The sequence below is a fragment of the Gadus chalcogrammus genome, chromosome 4 (genome assembly GCF_026213295.1).
Source record: "Gadus chalcogrammus isolate NIFS_2021 chromosome 4, NIFS_Gcha_1.0, whole genome shotgun sequence".
In the NCBI taxonomy this organism is placed as follows: domain Eukaryota; kingdom Metazoa; phylum Chordata; class Actinopteri; order Gadiformes; family Gadidae; genus Gadus; species Gadus chalcogrammus.
The window spans coordinates 29,965,618-29,988,953 of record NC_079415.1 but is presented as its reverse complement, the minus strand read 5'-3'; the positions used below and the strand labels follow the sequence as shown (position 1 = coordinate 29,988,953).

The 23,336-nt window shown below is 48.9% G+C and overlaps 1 protein-coding gene across 2 annotated transcripts; it reads right to left on the bottom strand.

The window, feature by feature from the left end:
* Positions 1-6,645: 6,645 nt before the first annotated feature.
* On the bottom strand, positions 6,646-23,292 carry LOC130380860 (insulin receptor substrate 2-like). 2 transcript variants are annotated; one of them, XM_056588238.1, is made up of 4 exons: positions 23,153-23,292; positions 13,272-16,251; positions 12,541-13,088; positions 6,646-8,209 (listed from the first exon to the last, which is right to left on the bottom strand). In XM_056588238.1, exons 2-4 carry the CDS (start codon positions 16,025-16,027, stop codon positions 8,205-8,207), a joined length of 3,309 nt encoding a protein of 1,102 aa, XP_056444213.1. In that variant the 5' UTR covers positions 16,028-16,251; positions 23,153-23,292; the 3' UTR covers positions 6,646-8,204. The 2 variants fall into 2 exon arrangements, with proteins under 2 accessions (XP_056444213.1, XP_056444212.1); XM_056588237.1 differs by lacking the exon at positions 23,153-23,292 and adding an exon at positions 16,488-16,879.
* Positions 23,293-23,336: the final 44 nt, after the last annotated feature.

Here is a 23,336-nt window from a genome sequence, read left to right as displayed (position 1 = left end):
ATGTTCTTTTCTGAGTCCACTTTGATGTTCCTCTGACAAGGCATGAGCTCCCTGGTTACATTTCTGTTATGTTTCCCATGGCAACACGTGTCTTTAGCTCGGCCAACTCTCTCTCTCTCTCTCTCTCTCTCTCTCTCTCTCTCTCTCTCTCTCTAAAGACAATGAAAACACCAACTAGAAGGGAAGGAAAACATGTCTAAAGGTTATGTATAATAACAACAGAGAACAAGTACAGACCAGGTTCGGGGAGGGCGGGAGGCAGGAAGAGGGGAGGGAGGAAGAGGGGAGGGAGGGATGAGAAGCATTCTACCTTCGTACCTCATCCTCTGAGCATTCGTCAACGCACCCCCGCTCCCTGCATGCAAATCCAAGGATAACCTTTAGCTTTTGTCGTTCATATTTGCATAAAAGTTGTATTTGCTTTTCCAATAGAGGTCTTTTAGATAGCGTGTGTGTGAGGGTGTCCGTCGTCATCACGCTCAGGACCCTCGTGTGATTGGCCACCTGTGGCTACTGCGCCTCGACGGAGAAAAGCTGTTGTATTTTGGTTTTATCTTTAAAATATATAATATATATTTTCGATATTTAAAGTGGTCTAACGATCAAACTAAAGATTTTTAAAACGACATACTGTTAACTGACAGACGTTTTCCGTCCTTCTAACATTAAACCGACGACATACACAGACACCCACACACACACACCCACACCCACACAACACTGGAGAAAAGTAGCAAATCCATAGGATCACGTTTTAGTTTCATCACTTTCTTCAGTGAACTCATATATCGTCAAATAAAACGTCTACGACAATACAGTTGTGGTGTCTGTTTCTCTCCTGGCAAATCAGGGCTGACATACAAACGTGTTTCAGTAAATAAGGAAACGTAGGCCTACTGTCGCATCTGTTATGTTTTTGCGAGGACACCGTGCGCTGTCGTGTCGGTGCTGTTGTGTGCGCCACAGTGCGCGTGTTCCCCCGTGTTCCAGCATGAAAGGCAGCGCGCTACTGCGTCACGAGGGGGCGGAGCCTATAGCCCACACGCTCCACAAACACGTGGAGTTGTTTACAGTTAGTTCACTGTAGCAAGGGTGCAGTTTGAGAGGAGGAGGGAGGGGGAGAGAGAGAGAGAGAGAGAGAGAGAGAGAGAGAGAGAGAGAGAGAGAGAGAGAGAGAGAGAGAGAGAGAGAAGGAAGCAGAGATAAAGAAAGATAATAGAAGATAACAGGTTAAAGCATCCATGTCTACACAACCTAGAATAGACATTGTTACTCTCTCTCTCTCTCTCTCTCTCTCTCTCTCTCTCTCTCTCTCTCTCTCTCTCTCTCTCTCTCTCTCTCTCTCTCTCTCTCTCTCTCTCTCTCTCTCTCTCTCTCCATTATTGGGCATGGCCCCACAACAAGTACTACATGAGGGCCAAAGAAAGCAGAGGCAGATGGGAAACACGAAAACATCCCGAGTAACAACAATATATGATAGGGTCAGAATGACGATATAACAGTGATGACGTCGACGTCAAAAAATACGAATGCAATATAAGTATTTACCCCAATAATAAGTATTTACTCCATTGCAAAATGTGGTAATGGTGGAATACTGGTGGATTTTTGTTACATTTGTCCATTGTATTTATGTCGTGACTTTGTAACATGCGTATGCAAAAAAAACTCGTCAGATTGTAAACTGCTGATCAGTGGCAGACTGTTTGAAGGGCAGAAACGAAAAGGGCACCTGCCGCACGGCACGGGGCCCCCGCACCCCTGATGCGTCACGTGGGATAAAATCCTTGATGAAGATTGACATTATGTTATCAGGCCATTCTGATTAAAAGTAGAACCACAACTCTATGATAACAACACACAGGTAACTATCAACCTTTAATGTACAGCACCCCTAGATTCGTCAAGGCACCCTCTTTAGCCTGGTAGCCACGTTAGGTACTGAATCTCATTTAATTCACTGGGATTGATTTAAGAACAGTTCGTCTTTTCACAACTGGTAGGGAATCCAAGAGGGAACTTTAGGAAAAGTTCTCACCTGTGATCTTGTTTATCCCGCCTCCTATGTTAGACAAACGGTTGCTATTGGTTGCTCTATCTCGTAATGGGGCCGAAATCAGTTTGCATGGCAGGGCAGAGGGGAGTTGGGGTGGGGGGGGGGGGGGGGGGGGGAGGGATCTTATCTGCAGAGCAAATGAAACACGATCTGGCGAGATCCGTCCGGTTCCCAGGCTACGGAGAACCCAACTCCCTGGTGCTAAATACACGCCAGTGGTCCGACTTTGGCGCAGAATATAACGTTGCAGTACCGCAATGGATCAAGAAAGGCGCATGAAGCAGCTACTCAGATAGCATGTGTCAGAAAATAGCCGGCGTGTATTGTGTTACACTGCAGCAAGAGTCCGCTCTCTCTCTGCTCATGAAGTCACCATGTTAACTACCACTACATAACTACTTAAGATAACACTGCATGTCAAACACAACTTTGCTGTTTGATACACTGGTTTCTGCTGTTTAAACTGTTTTATGCACTGTTTCAGCACGCCCTCGTGTAAGTACTGGCCTTTTATAGTATTTCTTCTTTTAGCATATATATATTTTTGCATTTAGCCTTTTGTACTTTTGCCATTCATACTAGTTTTTAACTCTTATTCTATTTGTAACATTGTGTTTGCGGCTGCTGGAAGTGCAATGTCCTTATGGAAATCTATATGTGATTGATCCATCTATCTATCTATCCATGTTGCTCTGTGATTGGCGGTAGATCACCAAGAGGATCCATCTGGAGTTTTGCTGGTGTTGGGAGCGTCTCGTACCTGGGGCACTATACGTAACCGAATCCCCCGCCAGCAGTCACATTGCAGCAGTGTAAGGCCCAATCCCAGGTCTACCCCTTCCCCTTCCCCCTCCCCCTTGTTTTGAAGGGGTAAGGGTAAGGGGAAGGCGTAAGGGGTAGAAATGGGATTGGGCCTTAGGCCCAATCCCATTTCTACCCCCTTACGCTTACCCCTTCCAAACAAGGGGGAGGGGTAAGGGGAAGGGGTAAGGGTAGAAATGGGATTGGGCCTAAACCTCAGTGGACCATTCGTTGCCCCCCCTGGAATTTCCCGCCAGAACCCCAGAGTGGGCTAAGTGGGTCAGGGTAGAATACCTCCTGCCCCCTCTCCACCCTCTCCTCTCCCCCTCTCCTCCCTCTCCCTCCCCCCTCCTCGTTGATTCATGAAGAAATAATGGGGCCAGCAGTCCAAATGTAACCCAACCGCCCCCCCTTCCACCCCCGTCCCCCGTCCCCTCCGTACACCACGCCCATATCGCTGAACCCAGTGGCCCCCGGCAGGGGATACAGTATGGGGTTGGGGGGGAGAGAGGGAGAGAGAGAGAGAGAGAGAGAGAGAGAGAGAGAGAGAGAGAGAGAGAGAGAGAGAGAGAGAGAGGGGGGGAGGGATAGAGAAAGAGAGAGAGGGAGAGAGAGAGAGAGGGAGAGAGGGAGGGTGGGAGAGGGAGAGAGAGAGGGGGAGAGGGAGGGAGAGAGAGGGGGAGGGATAGAGAAAGAGAGAGAGGGAGAGAGAGAGAGAGAGGGAGAGAGGGAGGGAGAGAGAGAGAGAGAGAGAGAGAGAGGGAGAGGGAGGGAGAGAGAGAGAGAGGGGGGAGGGAGAGAGAGAGAGAGAGAGAGAGGGAGGGAGAGAGAGAGAGGGGGGGAGGGAGAGAGAGGGGGAGAGGGAGTGAAGAACAGGGGCCTTGAAGATGAATGGGGGGCGGCTGTGGCGAAAAAAGGAAAGAAAGAAAAAAAGAAGGAAAGGGAGGAAGGAGGCGAGAGGGACGGCCAGGCGAACTCACATGCTTGTAATCTACTTTGAGGCACATACCAGACTTACTGTCCCTAACACTGAGCAGCTGCAGAGGGACGCTGCACATAAAAGGAGGCCTCGCAGAAACGTACACAAGAGCTTCTATGGGAGGGGGCGCTGCGCCGGCCGCACCACCATTCCTAACCTTCCCCCCCCCCACACACCCCCACCCCCCCCCCCCCCCCCCCCCCTCCAGCCAACGCACCCACCTCCTCTTCCTCCTCCACCCCAACAACTACCCCCTCGCTTCCACCTACCTACTCCTCCTCCTCCGCCCAAGTCCGTCTCCTCCACCCTTCCACCCACCTCCTCCTCCTCCACCACCGCTCCTCCTCCTCTGACCTCCACCCAATTCTTCCTTCACCCCTCCATCCAATGCCTCCACCCATACACCCACGCCCTCCTCCGCCCAATTCCTCTGCCCAATGCATCCACCTTCCCCTCCTCTACCAGCCTCCAACTCTTCCTCCACCCACGGGAAGAAGAGTGAGCTAGGGGGAATTAAGGGGTCGAGGGTGAAAGCGCCAAAAGGCTGACTATATACCTGGTTTAAGAAAAGATTAATTTCACACGAATCCGAGGGGCCTGATAACGAATATTCGTGTTTCGTTTTGTATATTTATATAGGCTTTTCTCCTCTGGTTCCTCCTCGATACTGGTATGGTGTTTCCCTATGGGGTTTTAACTAGTTGTTCTAGTTGTGTAATTTATGCAAATGTAATTGGTACTACTTGTGTGTGTCCATGTGATTGTTTACAAAAACTTGGAGTTGCAGCTACAACAGGACACTTGGCGAGAATGGCTTTTTGTCAAATGGCATGTATGTAAATATATCATGGTTATTACATGCATTTTAGAAGTAATCCGATTTAGGAATAGTGTAGGTTTGAGGTGTGGTGAAGGAACTGCATGGGAGAAAATGCAAGGCATCATGGGAACTATCATTGGAAAAGTTCTACTAGCTGGACCGTTGTGTGTGTCTGAGAGAGAGCGAGAGAGAGAGAGAGAGAGAGAGAGAGAGAGAGAGAGAGAGAGAGAGCGAGAGGGGGAGAGAGAGAGGCTTGTTTCCTTCCTGACAGAACCTCCTGACCGCTTTGACCACCCGATTGTCCGGTCCTGACACACGTTCCTGCAGGAAGTCATTGGTCCAATATGAGCTTCCTGATGCAGCCTTTGCTCAAACAAACACAAACAAGAACCCCAGAAGGAAGGCAGCGTTGCCGTAGTAATAAGCACTTGAAAAATGTATGTAGGATATCCTCCTCTTTCAGCACGCGTCCGGGCGGCCTTTATCGAGAGCCCCCCCCCCCCCCAACACAATTGTTTCCTCAATGTGCGTTCCCTTTTAACCTCTGCCCAGGAGCACAGAAAATACAAAAATGTGGCCACGATTTGGGAACAGGCTTTGAGATTTTTGTGGTTATTGTCAAAATAAAGGAGCTAAACACTGGTTTTCTGAAATGATATCATGATCCATTGTAAAGGGCTGTACTTTAAGATTGCACAAGCATTTGGTTAGTCGAGTTTGTTACTGTCTATTATGTCTTAGCAGTAGCCAAGGCTGAGCCAGGTACAATTCATAAATGCATTTTAAAGGGCACAAATATATAGAGCTTGCAACTGTATGTGTATATATGTCTTATGATTAGTAGCCAAGGCTTAAATGAAGCGCCAATCACAAACACCTTTGTGTGATCCCTTGGTCACAAAGGTGATTATGTGATAATGTTAACAAACATAAGCTAGTTTCTGATTGGACTTAAGGACTAGCCTATAGTACTTACTTACCAGCGGGGGCCATTTCAACAGTGTTTTTATCTTGTGAACTGGCTAAACGGCCCAAGACATCACCGAAGGAGCCAAACATGGAAGGAAGAAGCGATGTGGACAAAGCTGTACCTCTTTAAATACATTTATTTGTTTTCTGCAAGTTTCTATCCATAAATCAATACAGAACAAAAAGCAATAGCCTATTTATACTACCAGAAATGTACATCGTCGTCTCTTGTGAGCATTGCAATAAGCATTTCGTTGGACTATGTACACTGGAAGACCTCACTCCTGCCCGTGACTCACAGAACGCTTCTCCGAAATTAACTCCAGATGCATTCTGGGAGCCACCAGCGGTATCGAGTGGTTCTAAGAAAAGACAAGACCACAGAAAAAACAAACAAAAACAGAAAAAAATAAAATACAAGTTGGCTGAAAAAGAGAAATAAACAAAGAACAAAATAGTTTCCTTTCTTCCACGCAAATAAAAACCCTATATATAAATGTGGTTTTTGATCCATCTGCGCATTTTGGTTCCGAGGTTGTAAACTTCGCTCTCTTCTGATATCGCTATTGCATAATATGCCATTAGGTTAAAGTGTGTCGACAAGGCAATGAGAATTCAGTAATAAAAATATACTGCTATTTATATATATTTATATATATATCATCACATAGGGTGTCTGTAAAAGGAAGGTAGCGTCACAACACTGTGCAGCCCCAATATTTAAAAACTGGTAGCCAAAGTCAACGAAACATCTTTGCAACAGAGGTAAAATCTAAGAACTCTGCCTATTTATATAGATTTTTCTTTAAAACAATTTTGTAATAAACTCTCTGATATGCACACGGTATGTACATGGTAAGGTCTCCGTTAAGATAAATAAAACAAAAATGAATAATATGTAAATATTTTTTGTTGTCATTATTTCCACACATTCACTTCCTGTGCTTGGTGTGAAAGTTAACCGGGTGCAAAAAAATAAATACATTCAGACAGAGTATTACCTGTGTGTGTGTGTGTGTGTGTGTGTGTGTGTGTGTGTGTGTGTGTGTGTGTGTGTGTGTGTGTGTGTGTGTGTGTGTGTGTTTTACAATCTGTGCTCTGTGAGACCTTGACGCCAGCGCTAACCATTAGCAATTGACCATTCGTTTGCGAGCCAAATGAGCACAAATGAGGGGGCAAATGCTGCCACTGAATTACGTAAATAAATAACGCGCAGGTCAATTTCTGGGCTTCAACAAATACGATTCGCCGAAAAAGCGTCCCATCACACACTGCTGCCACCGTCTGCTCAAGCCAAACTTTAACCGTTGAACAGCACAAGACAAATATTAGACTCGCACAACAGAAAAAAAAAAAAAAACATCCGATTTTTTTACCATCCGATATAAAGCAGTGATTGAGGGTCGATCTTTCGACAGCCAGACGAAGGTAGTAGGAGTGCTTGGAGGTTGGTCAGGGTGTGTGTGCAGAGTCGGTCGTAGAGCAGCAGGGGTCTTACGGAACGTGCGAGAAAAAGGCGCAGTAGATTCGGATTCCCACGGGCACCTGAGATGGCGCACGAGGATAAACGTTAACCCTCCCAATAACTCTCGCGTTAACTCCCGATAACTCTGAAAACAACGTCTACAAATATAGTTCTTTGTGCCCAATGCGTAGATCGGGATGAAAAAAATAAAGTACATATTACGGAAAAAAATAAAGATAAGCTAAGATAGATTAAATACAGAATTTAGGAACTAAGAAAATATTTTGTTTTTCGTGATGATTCCATCGATTCCATCGGAAGCATTCCCACTGTTCATTTCAGAAAATCATAATATATCTCTTTCCTATTAGTAAACTAGGTATTTTACTGTTGACAAGATAATAATAAAAGATATAGAGCGAGACTTCTAGGTCCTGAAATAGACATTAAAATATATCGGTCATAGAAAGAAAATGTGAAAAGAACACAAGGGCATTATAGACATTAAGCAAGTAAGGCTGGTCTTTATCAAATATTAATCTTCCAAAAATAAATACAAATTCAGATATATACGTTTATCATATATATATATATATATATTTCTATATCCTCCTGTGTGTGGTAGGGGTTCTGTGTCTGTGGTGGGTGAAATGTGCACAGTCTTGGGTGGCTGCAGGCACACTCACAAAAAAAGTGGAGTATACCGCTCTAAGCTTGTGTAGTTGCTATGTTACTTAACCGTCTCTGTCCGGTCACGGGACACGACATTTCAACACACACACACACACACACACACACACACACACACACACACACACACACACACACACACACACACACACACACACACACACACACACACACACACACACACACACACACACACACACATTCCGTGCATTCATCACATGCATAGTTCATGACTTGTTTGTCAGCCAAATACCAGACATGAGTGCATTGTGTATTGTAGGGCAAGGAGGAGGTGGAGGTGGAGGCTCCATGTTGCCGAGTGTCCAGACACTTCTGGGTCGTCCCCGGGAGACATGGAGAAGGTTGAGCAGGTGGTACGTTGTGTGTGGGGTGCGGGTGGGTCACAGAGGTCAGAGTTCAGCCATCAGTCTGGAAGACAAAGAAAGGCAATAGAAGGTCAGTTTCTCAGATTTAAAGTCGGACATATGTTCAACGGTTCTGTACAAAACACAGTCATGAGTAACATGCTCTGGCCTCAGCTCGCTCAACACGTTAAGACTAGCTCTCATCCTGTGTGTCTCCTCAACAAATGTCCGCTAAACTACCCCTCCCCCTCCACAGAGAGGAGGGGCGGGAGTGGTGTCACTCCAACAGAGTGCAATGCACAGGGATAGGTCAATAGGTGCACGTGTGTGTATGTGTGTGTACGTGTGTGTGTGTGTGTGTGTGTGTGTGCGGCGATGGGGCTGCTGCCATGGCAGCGCACAGATCATGTGGTGGTTGTTTGATGGGAGGGAGGGCATTCCCAGGGACTGCAGCGTAGCCATGACGGTCGACTCTGCGTAATTATGACTGACGAGTGGCGAGAGAGCGAGAGAGAGAGCGAGAGAGAACACTGCCCTGGAACCAAATCCCCTCCCAGACGTGTTGTAATCTGGCGCCCTGATCCACGTGTGACAGCGCCGCCGCACAGAACATCTAGTGGCCACCACTTCCTGTCTGGGACATCTCGGCCTAGTTTGTTTACACACACACACACAACCTCTTTATATGGAGGGACAGAGTGAGTGCGTGTCATTCTCTTGGCATGTTCACCCAATCGCGCTGAACAGTGGGACACGATATCAGATATCAAACGTTACGTTACGTTACGTTGCGTCTCTCTCTCTCTCTCTCTCTCTCTCTCCCCCCCTCTCCCTCTCTCCCTCTCTCCAAGCAGGACATGATGCCCTGCCAGTGCTGCACTAACTGTGCAGTACTGTGTGTTGGGTCTGTGAGTGTTTGATGTACAAAGCAGAGCCTCTTATCTCACTCTGAAGGATTGACACACGCCAGATATTACACACACTCGCATATCTGGTAATATGGCCCACATTAATCGAAAACCTGTTGATGTTGTAGTGTGTGACGTGTGATGTAATGGCTTTATTATCGAGACCAAATTGCGCACGCGCGCGCATGCGCACACACACACACACACACACACACACACACACACACACACACACACACACACACACACACACACACACACACACACACACACACACACACACACACACACACACACACACACACAGGGCCTGACCGATATTGATTTTTGAGTGCCGATGCCGATTATTTTCAGAGAAAAATTACGATTACCATTTAATCGGCCGATTAAAAAAAACAAAAAAAAACAAAAAAAAAACCCACATAAAACGTAGTTTTTGATACCTTAAATATACTTTAAACACTTTTGACGAATATGTGAATTGAATGCAGAACCTTTGAGTGTTTTACAATACATTTACAGTAAAAAAATGAGTGTAATGTAAAATGTAAAATAAATAACTAACTCCCAATGTGCTGCGCTCGTGATCAGTGACTAACACGTGCGTGCTGAGCAGTATGGTCTCACCGTTAGATTCTACAGTATAACAAATTAACATGGCCTGGGACCTAAAGAAAAACAGGCACAACATGCTCAAACAACGCGTCTTGTGTACAGTGGTGAGGTGAGCGCGCAGCTGCCTGAGCGAGCATGCTTACATGTTGTACGGACGGTAAAATTCAATCTCCTCTTTTTTACTCCAGCTAAAGTTGTTAGTTAGCAAGGCGAGTAGGAGCGCAATCTGCAGGATACTAAGCGCAATAACATAAAAAAAAAAAAAAAAAAAAAAAAAAATCGGTTGTAATCTGCGTCTTTTTGGCCGATGCCGATTATTTTCAAAAAGGCTATAATCGGCCGATTAAATCGGCAGGCCGATAAATCGGTCGGGCCCTAACACACACACACACACACACACACACACACACACACACACACACACACACACACACACACACACACACACACACACACACACACACACACACACACACACTAAAATGTTAACACATTTTTACTTGCAACATGATTATGTGTTTTGTCCTTAATGTGTGTGGGAACACACATTTTCCAAAGGATTCAATTTCAAGTCGAATGGTTCCAGTAGATGCCGACAAGTCATTAGCTCCGTCTGAAAGTGTGACAGAATATGCCAGCATACTCTTAACGTAGCACAATGTTTCATTTCGTAAAGGAAGGTAGAGGACGCAAACGCGATATTTTGCTGAACAGGCAAACGACCGCTTCCAGACCGTTTATGTCGGTGATGACGCAAGGTATGTGTGAGTGTGCTGTTCATTCAGCTCCACCACACAAACGTGGACCACCGATGGGTCAATCTGTTCAGCCAATCGTCATAAGGATGGCTGCTAGGGGAGGGTGGGGGTGGGGGGGGTTCATTCCCAGAATGCAACGCATTCAGAGGCAACACAAACAGACACAGCGTAGTTGTTGTTGTTTTTCTACTTAAACCGGAGCCTCCCCCCCCCCCATCCCTCCAAATACACCTCGGTGTTCTGCAAAGTGAGCAGCAGCCTAACCAGGCAGAAGCACAGCGCACGCGTGCCCCCCTGACGCAGCTCTCTCTCTCTCTCTCTCTCTCTCTCTCTCTCTCTCTCTCTCTCTCTCTCTCTCTCTCTCTCTCTCTCTCTCTCTCTCTCTCTCTCTCTCTCTCTCTCTCTCTCTCTCTCTCTCTCTCTCTCTCTCTCTCTCTCTCTCTCTCTCTCTCTCTCTCTCTTCCCCCCCCCCCCCCCCCCCCCCCCCCCCCCAAGCACACCGGATTCCGTGGGGTGATTTGCATACAACGCACATATTTGGGTACCTACTCAGGACATTGTGACTGTTCACCACTGACTAGGAGCATTCATGGCTGCAAATGTGAAGAAGCCACCCCCGCCTATATTTAGCCCCAAGGCAAAATAAAACATGTTCCTTCTGGAAGCGCATCCAGTGAATCGTTTTTTTTTTTTATTTCTTTCATATCGACCTCCGTTTAACGCTGTGTTGTTCTCGTTGGCTCGATGGAACACAGCCCAAATAAGGACATCCTCCCTCAGTTCGGTTTGTCTGTGTTCAGACCCCTAAAAATACAATATCCCGCAAATTGGGGAAAGAAAAAAAGAAGAAGAAGAAAAAAAAAGTCGGTAACCCCTGCGAGTACGCGAACAGCAAACAACCCACAACCGAACCCATGCAGACCCACGCGTGACTGACGGCGCCGTCGCTTGTGCTCCGCTGACGTAAAATGTTCCCCTCGTACAATCAACAAGCGACAAGCCATCGTCATCCTCGGACAGCCCCCGCCAGGGGGGGGGCAAACATGACGTCAAGCGATGACGCGCCCCCGCGGAGAACCACAGCGCTGTACAGAGAGCAAACTGGCAGCGGAGCAAAACCAACACGGCTCTCCGCTCGCTGCGCTGACATTTATGAATAGTACGCTATGAATAGTGACCTCCCCCCAGCCCCTCCTTTCTGCTTCAAAGTCCTACCGATGTTTACCCACGCTGGCGGTGCCACGGTGTTCATCCCAGCAATGTAAATACAGTCATGATAATCATTCACAAAACAATTGAACACCGATCCTAGTTTCCGCCCTATAAAACCGGCACAAGACAAAGGTAAACACTGTGTCTGGGGTAAAGGGGGGGAGGACGACCTTCTTGGAGTGCCGTGCCGGGACGTCCTGCCACTGCCCGGGCTTGTAGGCTGGGCACGCGCCAGCCCGGTGACGTGGGCCAACGGCGCCAACGGACGCGCTTTGAAATGTGTAAACAAAGACGAATAGAGGAAGTGAGGGGTCGCGCGCCTGGCTGCTCTGCACACAACCCCGTTGGTGCTCCCCCCCCCCCCCCCCCCCCCCCCCCCCCCCCCGAGTTTACACTCTATCACCATCTGTGCGTTGCGAGGTACCTTCCCCATGCTCTGTACTTCCCCTGAAACGGGTTTCGGGTCTGAAGAGAGTGGGGGGCGTTTTTTTTTACTTCGCAAAGAGGAAACTAGTCAAGGGGTCGGCAGTAGCTCAGGAGGTAGAGCGGGTTGCTAGCTCGCTCCCCGGCTCTTCCTAGCTAGAGTGTCGAGATGCCCTGAGCGAGACGCCTCACCCTAACTGCTCCCGATGAGCTGGCTGTCGCCTCGCATGGCTGACACCGCCCTCGGTGTGGGAATGTGTGCATGAATGGGTGAATGTGAGGCACTATTGTAAAGCGCTTGGGGGCAAAAGCGTTAAATAAATGCAGTACATTTACCATTCGAGTTATGTGCGGTTGGCAAAACGAGGAGGTGTATGAGCCCACACCGTTATCACATAACGACAGTCACTCTCCAAGAATAAACACCCTATGTAAACTAACGTGTTTCAAAGGAAACTTGTGTAAGCGCTGATCCTCACCTTGTGCAGTGGTGGCCGCCTCCTTGAACCCCAGACAGACGTAGGGCGCCGCGTGTAATCCACTGACCCCTCCCTTGCAGCTGTTGGCGGGTTTGAAGCCGCCCGCGTCCTTGAGCTTCTCTGCGCCGGCGTTCTTCTCCAGCAGGTTCAGCGCCATGTAGCTGCTGAGGCCGCTGCGGTGGAAGCCGCCGCCGCCGCCGCCGCCGGACGCCGCCGCCGCGAACGTGGTGGGCGGGCCGGGCGGGCTGCCGCACTCCTCGTCGGACCCCTCGCTGCTCCGCGACGACACGTTCTCCACGGAGCTGTGCCGCCGGAGGGCGGCGCCAGCGGCGCCCGCGGCGAAGGAGGGCGGGACGGGCGTGACGGTGGCCGTGGACGAGAAGGTCTCGGAGCTGTGGCGCCGCCGGCCCTGGGGGTGGGCCCGGATCACCTTGGCGGCGCGGTCCGGGTCCGGGGGGGGCGAGGCCCCCAGCAGGAAGGCCCCGAGGACCTCCGGGAGCCTCGGGTCTTCCATGGAGAGGCTCCGGTCCCCGACGCCGCTCGGGCCCCTGGGGGGTTATGGGTAAAAGTTAGCTTTGGCTTCTCAAAAAAACAAAAAACACACATACTATCGACGGGTGCTCAACAAAAGTGGTCGTAAACAAAGAGTCAACAAACACTTTGTAGACAAAACAGCGTGTCGCTAACAGTTGTCAAGGCGATACAGCCGACTAGCTCCAAGGTGCACTCACGCTGCCGGGGTCGGACGGACGACATGCAGAGGCGGGCCCGGGGGGCCAAAGGTCATCTCCGTGTACTCGCTCTTGGCCTCTGGGGCCTTCTGTCCCCCGTCCCGTCGGTAGGCCCCGCCCCCCTCTTGGAACGGACACATGGACGCCTCCGGGAGCTCGTCCGGCTGCGGCAGGCCGGCCTCCGCCGCCTCCCGGGGCGAGTGCGCCCCCGGCTCCGGGTTCATGTAGCCCGACAGCGGGGTCCGCCGCGGGCCCCCCGCCGAGGCCCCGCCCCCGGCGGCCGCCGGCGAGGGCGGCGAGCACCGGCGGCCGTCGAAGTCGATGTTGATGTACTCCCCCGGGCTGCGCGGCTCGCCGGGCGCCGGGTGCTCGTTCATGCTGGGCAGCGTCCTCACAGCGTCCAGCGCCAGCCGGTTGGGCCGACCCGGCCGCGGCCGGAACGCCAGGCCGCCCTCGGGGCGACCCTGGCGTGCTGGAGAGGGCGCCGCCGCCGCCGCCGCCGCCAAGTGCGCCGGCGAGCCCGGGGCCGGCTGCATCACGGCGTAGTAGTCGGCCTCCCCGCCCTGCGGCCGCTGGCTCTGGGGGCTCATCAGAACGTACTGGCCGCCGCCGCCGGGGGCGTCGCCTTCCTTGGCCCGGGGGGTCTGCGCCCGGGCGGGCTGTGGCCCCCTGCCCGTGGCCGCGGCTCCCGGCAGGGGGCCCAGGCAGTAGTAGTCGGGCGGCGTCTGCAGGGGGGGCGGGTTGCCCGGCGACATGTTCATGTACTCCCCGCCGAGCGGGGCCTGGGCGCGGCCGTCGGGGCTGTCCACGGCGCCGCGCCACATCCTCATGTAGCCGCAGTCCTCCGACGAACCGCCACCGCCGCCCGGGGACCCCGCCTTGCGGCCGCCGTCGTGCGTCCGGGGGTTGACAATCAGCTTGGGCGCCGACACGCACATGGGGCTCATGGGCATGTAGTCGTCCGTCTTGCCGTCCGCCCTCGCCGCCACCGCCGCGCCCGGCGTCATGGGCACGTAGCCGCCGTCCTCCTCCTGGCGCTGGTGGTTGTTGTTGTTGCCGCGGTGACCGTCGTCGAGGCTGCGCGGCGTCGGGGACGACGACGACGACGACGACGGCGGCGAGGGCGCCGCGCCGATCACCACGGCGCCGTAGTCCTCCGGGTACGCCACTTTGGGCGAGGCCGAGAGCTGCGCCGCCGCCGCCGTGCGCATCAGCGTGTACTCGTCCAGCGAGGCCGAGGAGAGCGCCGGCGCCACCGGCCGGTGCTGCCGCGGCGTGGTCAGGGAGTACGTGCGCTTCCGGTACGCCTTGTCGTCGTCGGTGTCGGCCCCCCCCCGGCCGCGGGGGCCCGTCCCCTCCATCATCATGTACCCGCAGAGGGGCTCGCCGGGGTCCCGGGACGGCGGCGTGCTGCACAGGGAGTCGGGCGTGTCGCTGCGGGTCAGCGGCAGGAAGCGGGGGTCTCCGGGGCTGCAGCCGAACTCCTCCCCCAGGATGAAGCCCGTGTCGCTCAGGGAGCCCGAGATGGAGGCGCTGCAGCTGAAGGGGCGGCGGGCCTTGAGGTCGGGGGTGGAGGCGTTGTTGGCGGGCGCGCCCCTGCACGGGGACATGCTGATGGGGCTGGACCCCGCCAGAGGGGAGTGCGAGACGGGCATGGAGCGGCTGTGGTGCAGGTTGGAGTCCAGCATCCGGCACGTCCGTCCGCTGCTCAGGGTCGCCGAGCGGATCAAGTGGGAGGGACCGCAGTGGGGGCTGGTGGGGCTCTCGCTCAGAGAGATGGACATGGACACCGGGCGGGCCATGCCACCGTCACCCTCGCTGGCCGTTCGGATCCGACAGGACGTGAACTTGCGACCCGGGGACGTGGCGGCGACGCTGTCGGTCCTGGATCTCCGCACGAGACCAGTTTGGCTCGGGGGGAGGTTGTTGAGGTTGCGTCGCGTGGGGACGGAGATGGGGTTGGTGCTGGCGGACTGGCTTTTACTGCGCGGTCGGAATTCCGACAGCTCTTTCATCGCCTTCATCGCCTCCAGGATGGTCTCGTGGATGTTCTGCGCCACCACAGAGTCCTCCGCCTGCATCCAGAACTCCCCGGGCCCCGTGACGGCGGAACGGCCCACTTCGATGAAGAAGAAAGTATCCGAGTGGCCGCATCGTCGAATATTCATGAGCTGCAAGCTGACAGCCGCCACGTCAGAGTTTATTTTCACGAAGCTGATCGTGCGACTGGACAAACACAGTCGGTACACTCCGGTCAGATTCTTGATCTGACCCAGTCCTCTGGATTTCAAATTGATCTGCCATACCTCCCTATACACGGAGGTGGCGGGCGTGACGAGCCCGTAGTTCGCCTCCTCGAAGCCCACCAATGACGACGTGGACGCCGGGCTGTCGAACATCTTGCCCTCGGTGATGAGCTCCGACAGGACCCCGTACCAGCACTCCTGCTCCTTCTCGTTCTCGGCCGCCACGGCGAAGTACTCGTCCTTGGTGTAGAGGGCGATGAGGTGCTTGTGTTTGGCGTCCGCCCGCTTGTTGACGCACAGGCAAGAGTCTAAAGTTATGATCCGTTTCGCGGCGGACTTGTTCTTCCATTTCTTCTCGCTCTCGTAGTACTCGAGTCTCGCGGGAGAGCAGTCGCCGTGCTCCCGCAGAACGAAGAACCGTCGGTGGCCGTGCTTCTGCTTGCGAAGGTATCCGCACTTTTTGACGTTGTTCGTAAACAGGTGTCCACCCGTCGCGGGAGGACTTGCCATTTTTGTTGTTGTTGTTGTCCAACGTTTACCTTTTACCAGGCGCAAAACTTATTACACTATCTTCTTAAAAAAAGAGATCCAAAAACACGAAATAAACCGCATGAAACAAACTATATTCGGGATGCGCGTCGTTCCGGTCCGCAGCGATGGATGAACATGACGGCTCACTGCGAGTGTTTGAGGAAAACAACATGTGACGTTGCTACACTCAGCCTCGGCTGGCTCTAAAAAAAGAAGTAGAAAAAAAACACAGTCATTAAAGGCGTTGCAGCCTGGGAGAGCCTTCCCTGCCAATCTCGAAGCTCGCCCTCAACTCATTGTGCTCATTGGCCATAGAGAGGTGAGCGACGGGGAGGGACGGCCTATCGCGGCGCGGGAGGACCCGACCATCGACCCAGTCTCGCGTTGACACCACTTGTCAAATGTGTTATTGTATTTAAATTCAATTTGAAGGTAAAACCTGCGGCAGAGAAGAACTGCTTATCATCACGCGGGTTACTGTAAACAGTAATGAATTCGACTCCCATATTTTCCACAGTGTCCTGGCGAGGAATGCATGAATCTGCAAAGTCAACAACAATGTATATACGTTGAGAAGATTTCATTGGTTTAAATAACATATTCGACCCATTGTAAAAAAGAAAAAAAATCAGGCTACGTTTCAACGGCAATAACAAGTAAACAACCCTCGTCCCGTACTTATTACATAACCTGCGTGTCGACCTATTTTTATATGCGTGGGGGATTCCTATCTTTCTGCTCGTATCTGCATGTTTTAATCCCGACTTTATAGACATACGTGGTCTCCCTTTTCAATTTCTGCTACGTTGTCTTGGTTTAAGTGCGATGCAGGTTCAAATTCAAACAGAGGAGAAGGGGGGGGGGGGGGGGCAGCCTTCCAGCTTAGGTTGCACGCGGGCTCGATTTACATAATCCCATTTTGAATGAAACACATGCACACAAACACACGCGCGCGCACACACACGCACACACACCACACAAAATACACACGTAACCACGCTCACAGCCCCCCTGAGAAAAACATCGAAGTACGTCAGCAGCGTGAAGGCACAGCGCGTGCACGAGCAGCAAAACAGCAACGGGTTCGCACTGCGCTACCTCTCGGGTGCCCCCCACTCGGTTGCACAACACCAAGCCTTATGTCACATCGATGGAAAGACGTGGCAGGGCTAAATTAAACTCACGAAGAAGACGAAAACAAATGAACCCGATGCGTGTAGATTATCTTTGCAGTAACGGCAGCAGCATTATAGGCGGCCGGGGGAACGATAGTGACATCTGTTGGTCAGTTCATCTGGGTAATCACGTCGAGTTGATCGTTCAATGCCCTCACTGATCCCATTGATGAGTGATCTATCTGGCTGATGTTTGTCGTCGCACCGTGTGAGCCGATAGGGCGGTTCATTAGGGTCCTACGTGCGGGGTCAGAATAAGCGACCACCAAACATGTTGATTGGAAATGATCTTCAGAGAAACATCGAGTTCCACCACCTCTGTGAATTGAATTTGTGTTTGTTTGTTTATTTTTTTTTATTTCAATTAAATTGTTTTATGGTTGGATTTGGATAAAAGTGCCTGCTAAAAGCTTAACGGAACCGTCTTCTATATTTTCTTGAAGAGTATGTAGGCCTATATCTTCTCACATTTTCCTTTACCCATTTTGGTGGTAATTCTTAGCAATGTATTATTTGTATTGTGTATATTCTATTCTGTATTGTACTTTTGAATTTGGTAGTTTTTATATTCGCAACATAGCCCTACCAGAAAAAAAAGGCCTTGAACGTGGAAAATGTATACGATGACAATAATACTATTTTACATGAAGCACCTTTACATTTGTACTTTTTATACTTTCCAACGTACCAAAAACAATAACTTGTATGTGAAGACTTACATGATGGCAATAATACTATATCATACTAAGCTGACACTTCTACCGCAAGTCGACAATAACACAATAACAGATTTGAATAGAAAGCTAAATGCTCAGCCTCTTCAGCTTTTGAGTGTGTGTGTGTGTGTGTGTGTGTGTGTGTGTGTGTGTGTGTGTGTGTGTGTGTGTGTGTGTGTGTGTGTGTGTGTGTGTGTGTGTGTGTGTGTGTGTGCGTGTGTGTGTTGCGTGAAGCTGTTTTTTTCATAGTTTGGCTGTTTTGCCACGAGTGTTAATTTGCCGCAGATAAGATCAATAGAGACTGATAAGCATGTGTTTTCACAAGCATAAGCTGCTTCCCTTTAATCTGAATCATCTGCGAAAACAAAGGCCCCCAACACCTCTAGTGTGGCGGATTAGGGTTCATATCCATCAGGGGGGAGCCTAGGACCCTGGCAAACACCAGGGCCCTGAAACACAAAAGCCTGTGTTGAGGGTTGTTATTGTTTGGGTTTAGCTGAAATTGTTACAGAAGTGACATTTACTTTGAAAAACTCAGACAAACTAGAGTAGTGTTTACTGTCAACGGATCAGATTTGAGCTGAAGTTCCAGTCTGCTACTGCAGTTTTGGCCCCAGATTTTATTGCCATGGTTACTGATGGAAGTTTGGATCTGAGCCATCAAGGATCAGAATGCAAGATGATGACTCAAGTTTATTACATGTTTGAATAACACCTATTCCAACAACACGAGAGGCTTCTGGTCTGTAGTTACGCAACAGTTGTGTAACATAACACTTTTACAACACGGGTCTGTTTTGGAGGAAGATGAGATTAAGGGGAAGTAAAAGATTGCATTTTGGGTTGTTTTGCTAAAATGCTTTGGGAGAGAAAGAATCACACACTAGCTTATTTCTTTTTTGAAATAGATGTTATTACTTTGAAATCTCTAGTGCACTTTTAATATTGCACACATTTGAATGAAACAGAGCTAAATCATGAAAAATCATTGTCTCTGAGTTGGGCTGAGGAAGATATGTTCATCCGCACCAAAGGTGGGCTTGAATTGTGTTCATTTGACCTCCCTTTGCCACACATGCCCAGAATGTACTACTTGGAACTGATAACGATGTTGTTGTTTTGTGTCTGGGATGATAACGTACAGTAAGATGTGGCACGTTAAAAGGAGTGTAGAGAAAGTGTGTGTGTGTGTGTGTGTGTGTGTGTGTGTGTGTGTGTGTGTGTGTGTGTGTGTGTGTGTGTGTGTGTGTGTGTGTGTGTGTGTGTGTGTGTGTGTGTGAGTGGTTATGCAAGTGCATGTGTGAGAGAGCAAGTGTCTTAATGGTTCGCAAAGCAACACACAGCTAGCGAGCTGTCACCAAACGATCACACACGCTACGTAGCGTTATCTTAGAACGTAGCAAACATCCCTATATTTCAGGTGACACTGTCACGCATTAACAGTGGACACTGGGAGGCGTAGCGGCACCGGGCCCCTTCATCCACACAGGGCTAATCTGCTTTTCCCTCTAACGGTAAACAAAGCAGATTCGGTGACACAGGTTAGCTGAGGTCATGCCCTGCCGGTCAATTTACTGACACAGGAACACATGACAAGCCTGAGGTAACGGCCTGCCCTCAAGCCTAAACAACAGAACAGGTGGCAGGTATAGTTTGTCCAAAGCGACCCATATGAATGCTTTAGTCCCCTATCATATGGTTCATATGGGTTGTTTACTATGTTCACATGGGTCGTTTTGAACAACCTATGCCAACGATCTGTTCTGTTGTTTAGGTTGGAGATCAAGTTGGTAGTTACAAAGGAGTAAACGTAGCGATGTTTGGCTTGCATTGTGTTTGTTAGACTTAGAGAACCAAAGAGTTTGCAGAGGGGTCTGCTGTACGAGATGTCTCTGTAGGGCCGGGGTTTTCCAGCGATGGGTTTTGACCCAAAAGGGGGCCGTGGCAGTAGGGTGATCAGGGCACACTATGCTCATTGGCTCACGTTCCAATATAACGACAGTGTTTCACTCATTTAATGGCATGAAATATTTGGTGAGTCCAGCCTAGCCAAACCTCCACAGGGGGGTCACAACATGAAAAAGCATGGTAACACCTGATATACAGTGACGTCTTACTGTGTGATGTCACGGTTAATGACATCACACAGTAGGATGCCATTAAGGAGCAGGTAGGGGTAAGACATCTTGCTAATGGATACCTACAGGTTAACAGGAGCCAGCGGGTAATGAACAGAGAACCTTTCGACTGGGAGTCAAACACTGCGGTATCCTAAGGGGTGTGTCACTCATTTGATCTAGTGTTCTCATCAGTTAAATCAATGTCGTTACTGTATCCTGTCACTGTTATCATGGGACCATTCCAGTGTAATCAAGGGTGTCAGTGAAACCTGGAACTAAATATTTTGCTCCCCCCAAAAAGACAGAAGAAATAAGGAAGAAAGGTTGGAAAATGTGATCCTTGTTGACCCTAACTGGGGTCTAGGGTGTTTTCACATTCAGATATGTAAGGAATGCCAGTGATTAAAAGCTTGGCCAGAAATACTTCAGCAGCCTTAGATACGAACAGGGCGCAAAGCTGTTATGTTGGCCGACAAAGTATGTTGAAAATATGTACGATTGTCATGATGGAAAACAAAATTCAGAGTAAAATGTATGTATGCAAATATATACATCCTGTAGTCTATTATTTACCAGAGCATATGGTGCACACACTGCACTTATATGCAAATGTTGTGTTGCTAAGCTATTTGCTCCCTACAAATAAGTATGGTTGTATATACCCTATAGCTGTACATCCAAAATAGAACAGCTCTGATTGATGGAAATGTACATATTCCACAACTTTGAATACGGTCACGTGAAGATTAGTTGACTATAGTTGGTCTCTTTCTGGTACATTTCACTTGATAGCTTAATTCAAGGCAGGTTTCACTTTTGACTGTATCAACTCAATTCTGCCAAATACTGTTCTTTTCTGTTGTTGTGCCATACCCACTTTGAGGCCTGGAAATTGAAAATCCTTTCTCCGTCACATCTGGTAATAGCTACTGGCTAGAAAAATATGATGACTGTCCGTTGTGTCTACCCACAAAAAACTAAAATTGCAGTGTTTCCCCTCAATTTGATCATGCCCTTGAAGTAAAAACCCAACTGCTAAGGTGTATAATACATTGTTTTGTGTCAAGTCATTTTTTAACGGTGAACCTAAAGCTTGTGAGTTTGAGGGAAGTTTGGGGAACCACTTGTAGTGGCTAGATAAACCCAAGCAGGTTAAACCCAAAACCACTCCTTACACTTAGTTCTTGGCCTTTAGCACTTAGCAGTTAACCTGTTTACTGCAAAGCAAGTGGTGTGTGATCGCGGCTCCCTCTCTACTGCCTCTGGTGTCGGCTCTAGCCAGATCTAGATGAAAGGTCACACACGGCCATGCATCGGCCAGGGGGAGGCCATGCATATGCCGCCCGCCCGCACTCCTCCCCCCAGGGTCCCAGCAGAGGATTAGTGGGTAGTGGGTATTATGCACTTCAGGAAGGGATATGGTCTCTGTACGGACTTAGCCCCCTTTACTATCACCACACATTGACTCACCTTTGGACCGGGGTCCCACCTGCGTCATAGTACGTTTTTCGGAACTGACGGCGTCATGGGATTTTTTTTCCCCCTCCCGCAAATCCAATTTATTCAGAGAGAAAACTAATCCCTGGTTTACTGAGCCTCAAGCAGATCCGATGCATGAAACAATAAAAAAATATATATTGTATTTGTGGTTCAATAATAATTATAACAATTGGATCAAAGTGACATTGTGCAGGTTGAAATTAAATAAGCAGCTACCTATTATGCAGTCCCTAGAGTTGCATATTCCATAATGTGGCATAGTTATGAAACAGATTTTTTTTTTTTTTTTTGGTTGAACCCTTAGTCCCGCCCACTCACACTTGCAGACCCAATAAAACAAATGTTCATGTTTTACACTTAATGTAAAAGAATAATCCCCAAATTGACTTCAGAGCTAAATTTGTCTGGTGGCTCCTGCTAATCCTGTCATGTGTTTTCTGGTTCCTCACTGACTTGGAGGCACGTGACTAGAGACACCAGGGCGCTGGACACCAAGCAGTCTTCAAGCTCACATGACAACAAGAAGTCATTGGGTGCGGAAGTCTGGACATTGGTCCATAGTGAAAAGTGCTCCCTCACAGCTAAAGAAGTGTTGAAACGAGGTCCTCAGCCCATCACTTCCCTGTGGCTGTACTCCATGCACAAACAACGTGGGATCAGCACGTCCTCCTCATGCTATTAATGTGTGGACTTTCAAATGAAGAATTATCTTTATGGCTGTTAACCATTATCATGGCTTGTATTTGCATGGTGTTGGTGCGTGTGTGTGTATGTGTGTGGTATTTTGTGTGAGTGAGTGAGTGAGTGAGTGAGTGAGTGAGTGGGTGGGTGGGTTTAACAGAAGCTTTCTAACTATTGGAAGAAGCATAATATTTAAATGTTAAAAATAATATTTAATGTTTAAAATACAGTGTATTCAAAATTTGAATCAAACTCTTAGTTATCGATGTTAAACAATATATGACTCTTTTATAAAACTGGTCAACATGTTGTATGCTGTGTGTAACATGTCTAAACTGTGTCAGCTAACCATTTCAATTAACTACTTCCGAGATAACAACGCCCCACTCATTTGTACATCATACCAAGATAGAAATTATAAAATAAAAGTCCACTGAAATAAATGAAAGTAGTCCTTTTAAAAACGACCTTTTAAAAATAAATAAAAATAATATTTATTGCCTAATTTATTGATCGCTGTACTTCTTTCATAGACATATTTATTTATTTAATATTGACTCAAAGGAAATTTCATTGTAAAGTTCCTTCCGATTTAGAATGGACCGTCAGATGCGGAGCAATACTGGCCTCGAGTGGTGACAATAATGCACCACAAGGCGCTTCACCAGTTAGTGGACGAAACCTAACCTTACCTAACGTTAATAATGTGTGTATACGTAACTATATTATTTGTATAATAAATAACTATATTATTTATAAATCTTAGCCTATAACCTTATTTTTTTAAACTATCCCAACCCGAGTGACAATTCAGGCATTCGTTTATATATGCATAATTATTATATATGTAGAACTGAATAGAGAAACTGTTCATTGTTTGCTCACCTTGAAAGTGTAAACGTGCAAACTTACCAGTACTAACCACGGACTTGATAGGACTGGTAGCGCACAAGGAGTTAATGGTTACGATCTATCATAACCAACCTTATGTTATTATAATAACCCCATTAAAAAAACGTCCCCTTTGACGCTCTTTCCTTTCTTGGTTGTTTATATAGCCGACGTCTCTGTTCATCAGTCCAGAGCAACGAAGCCC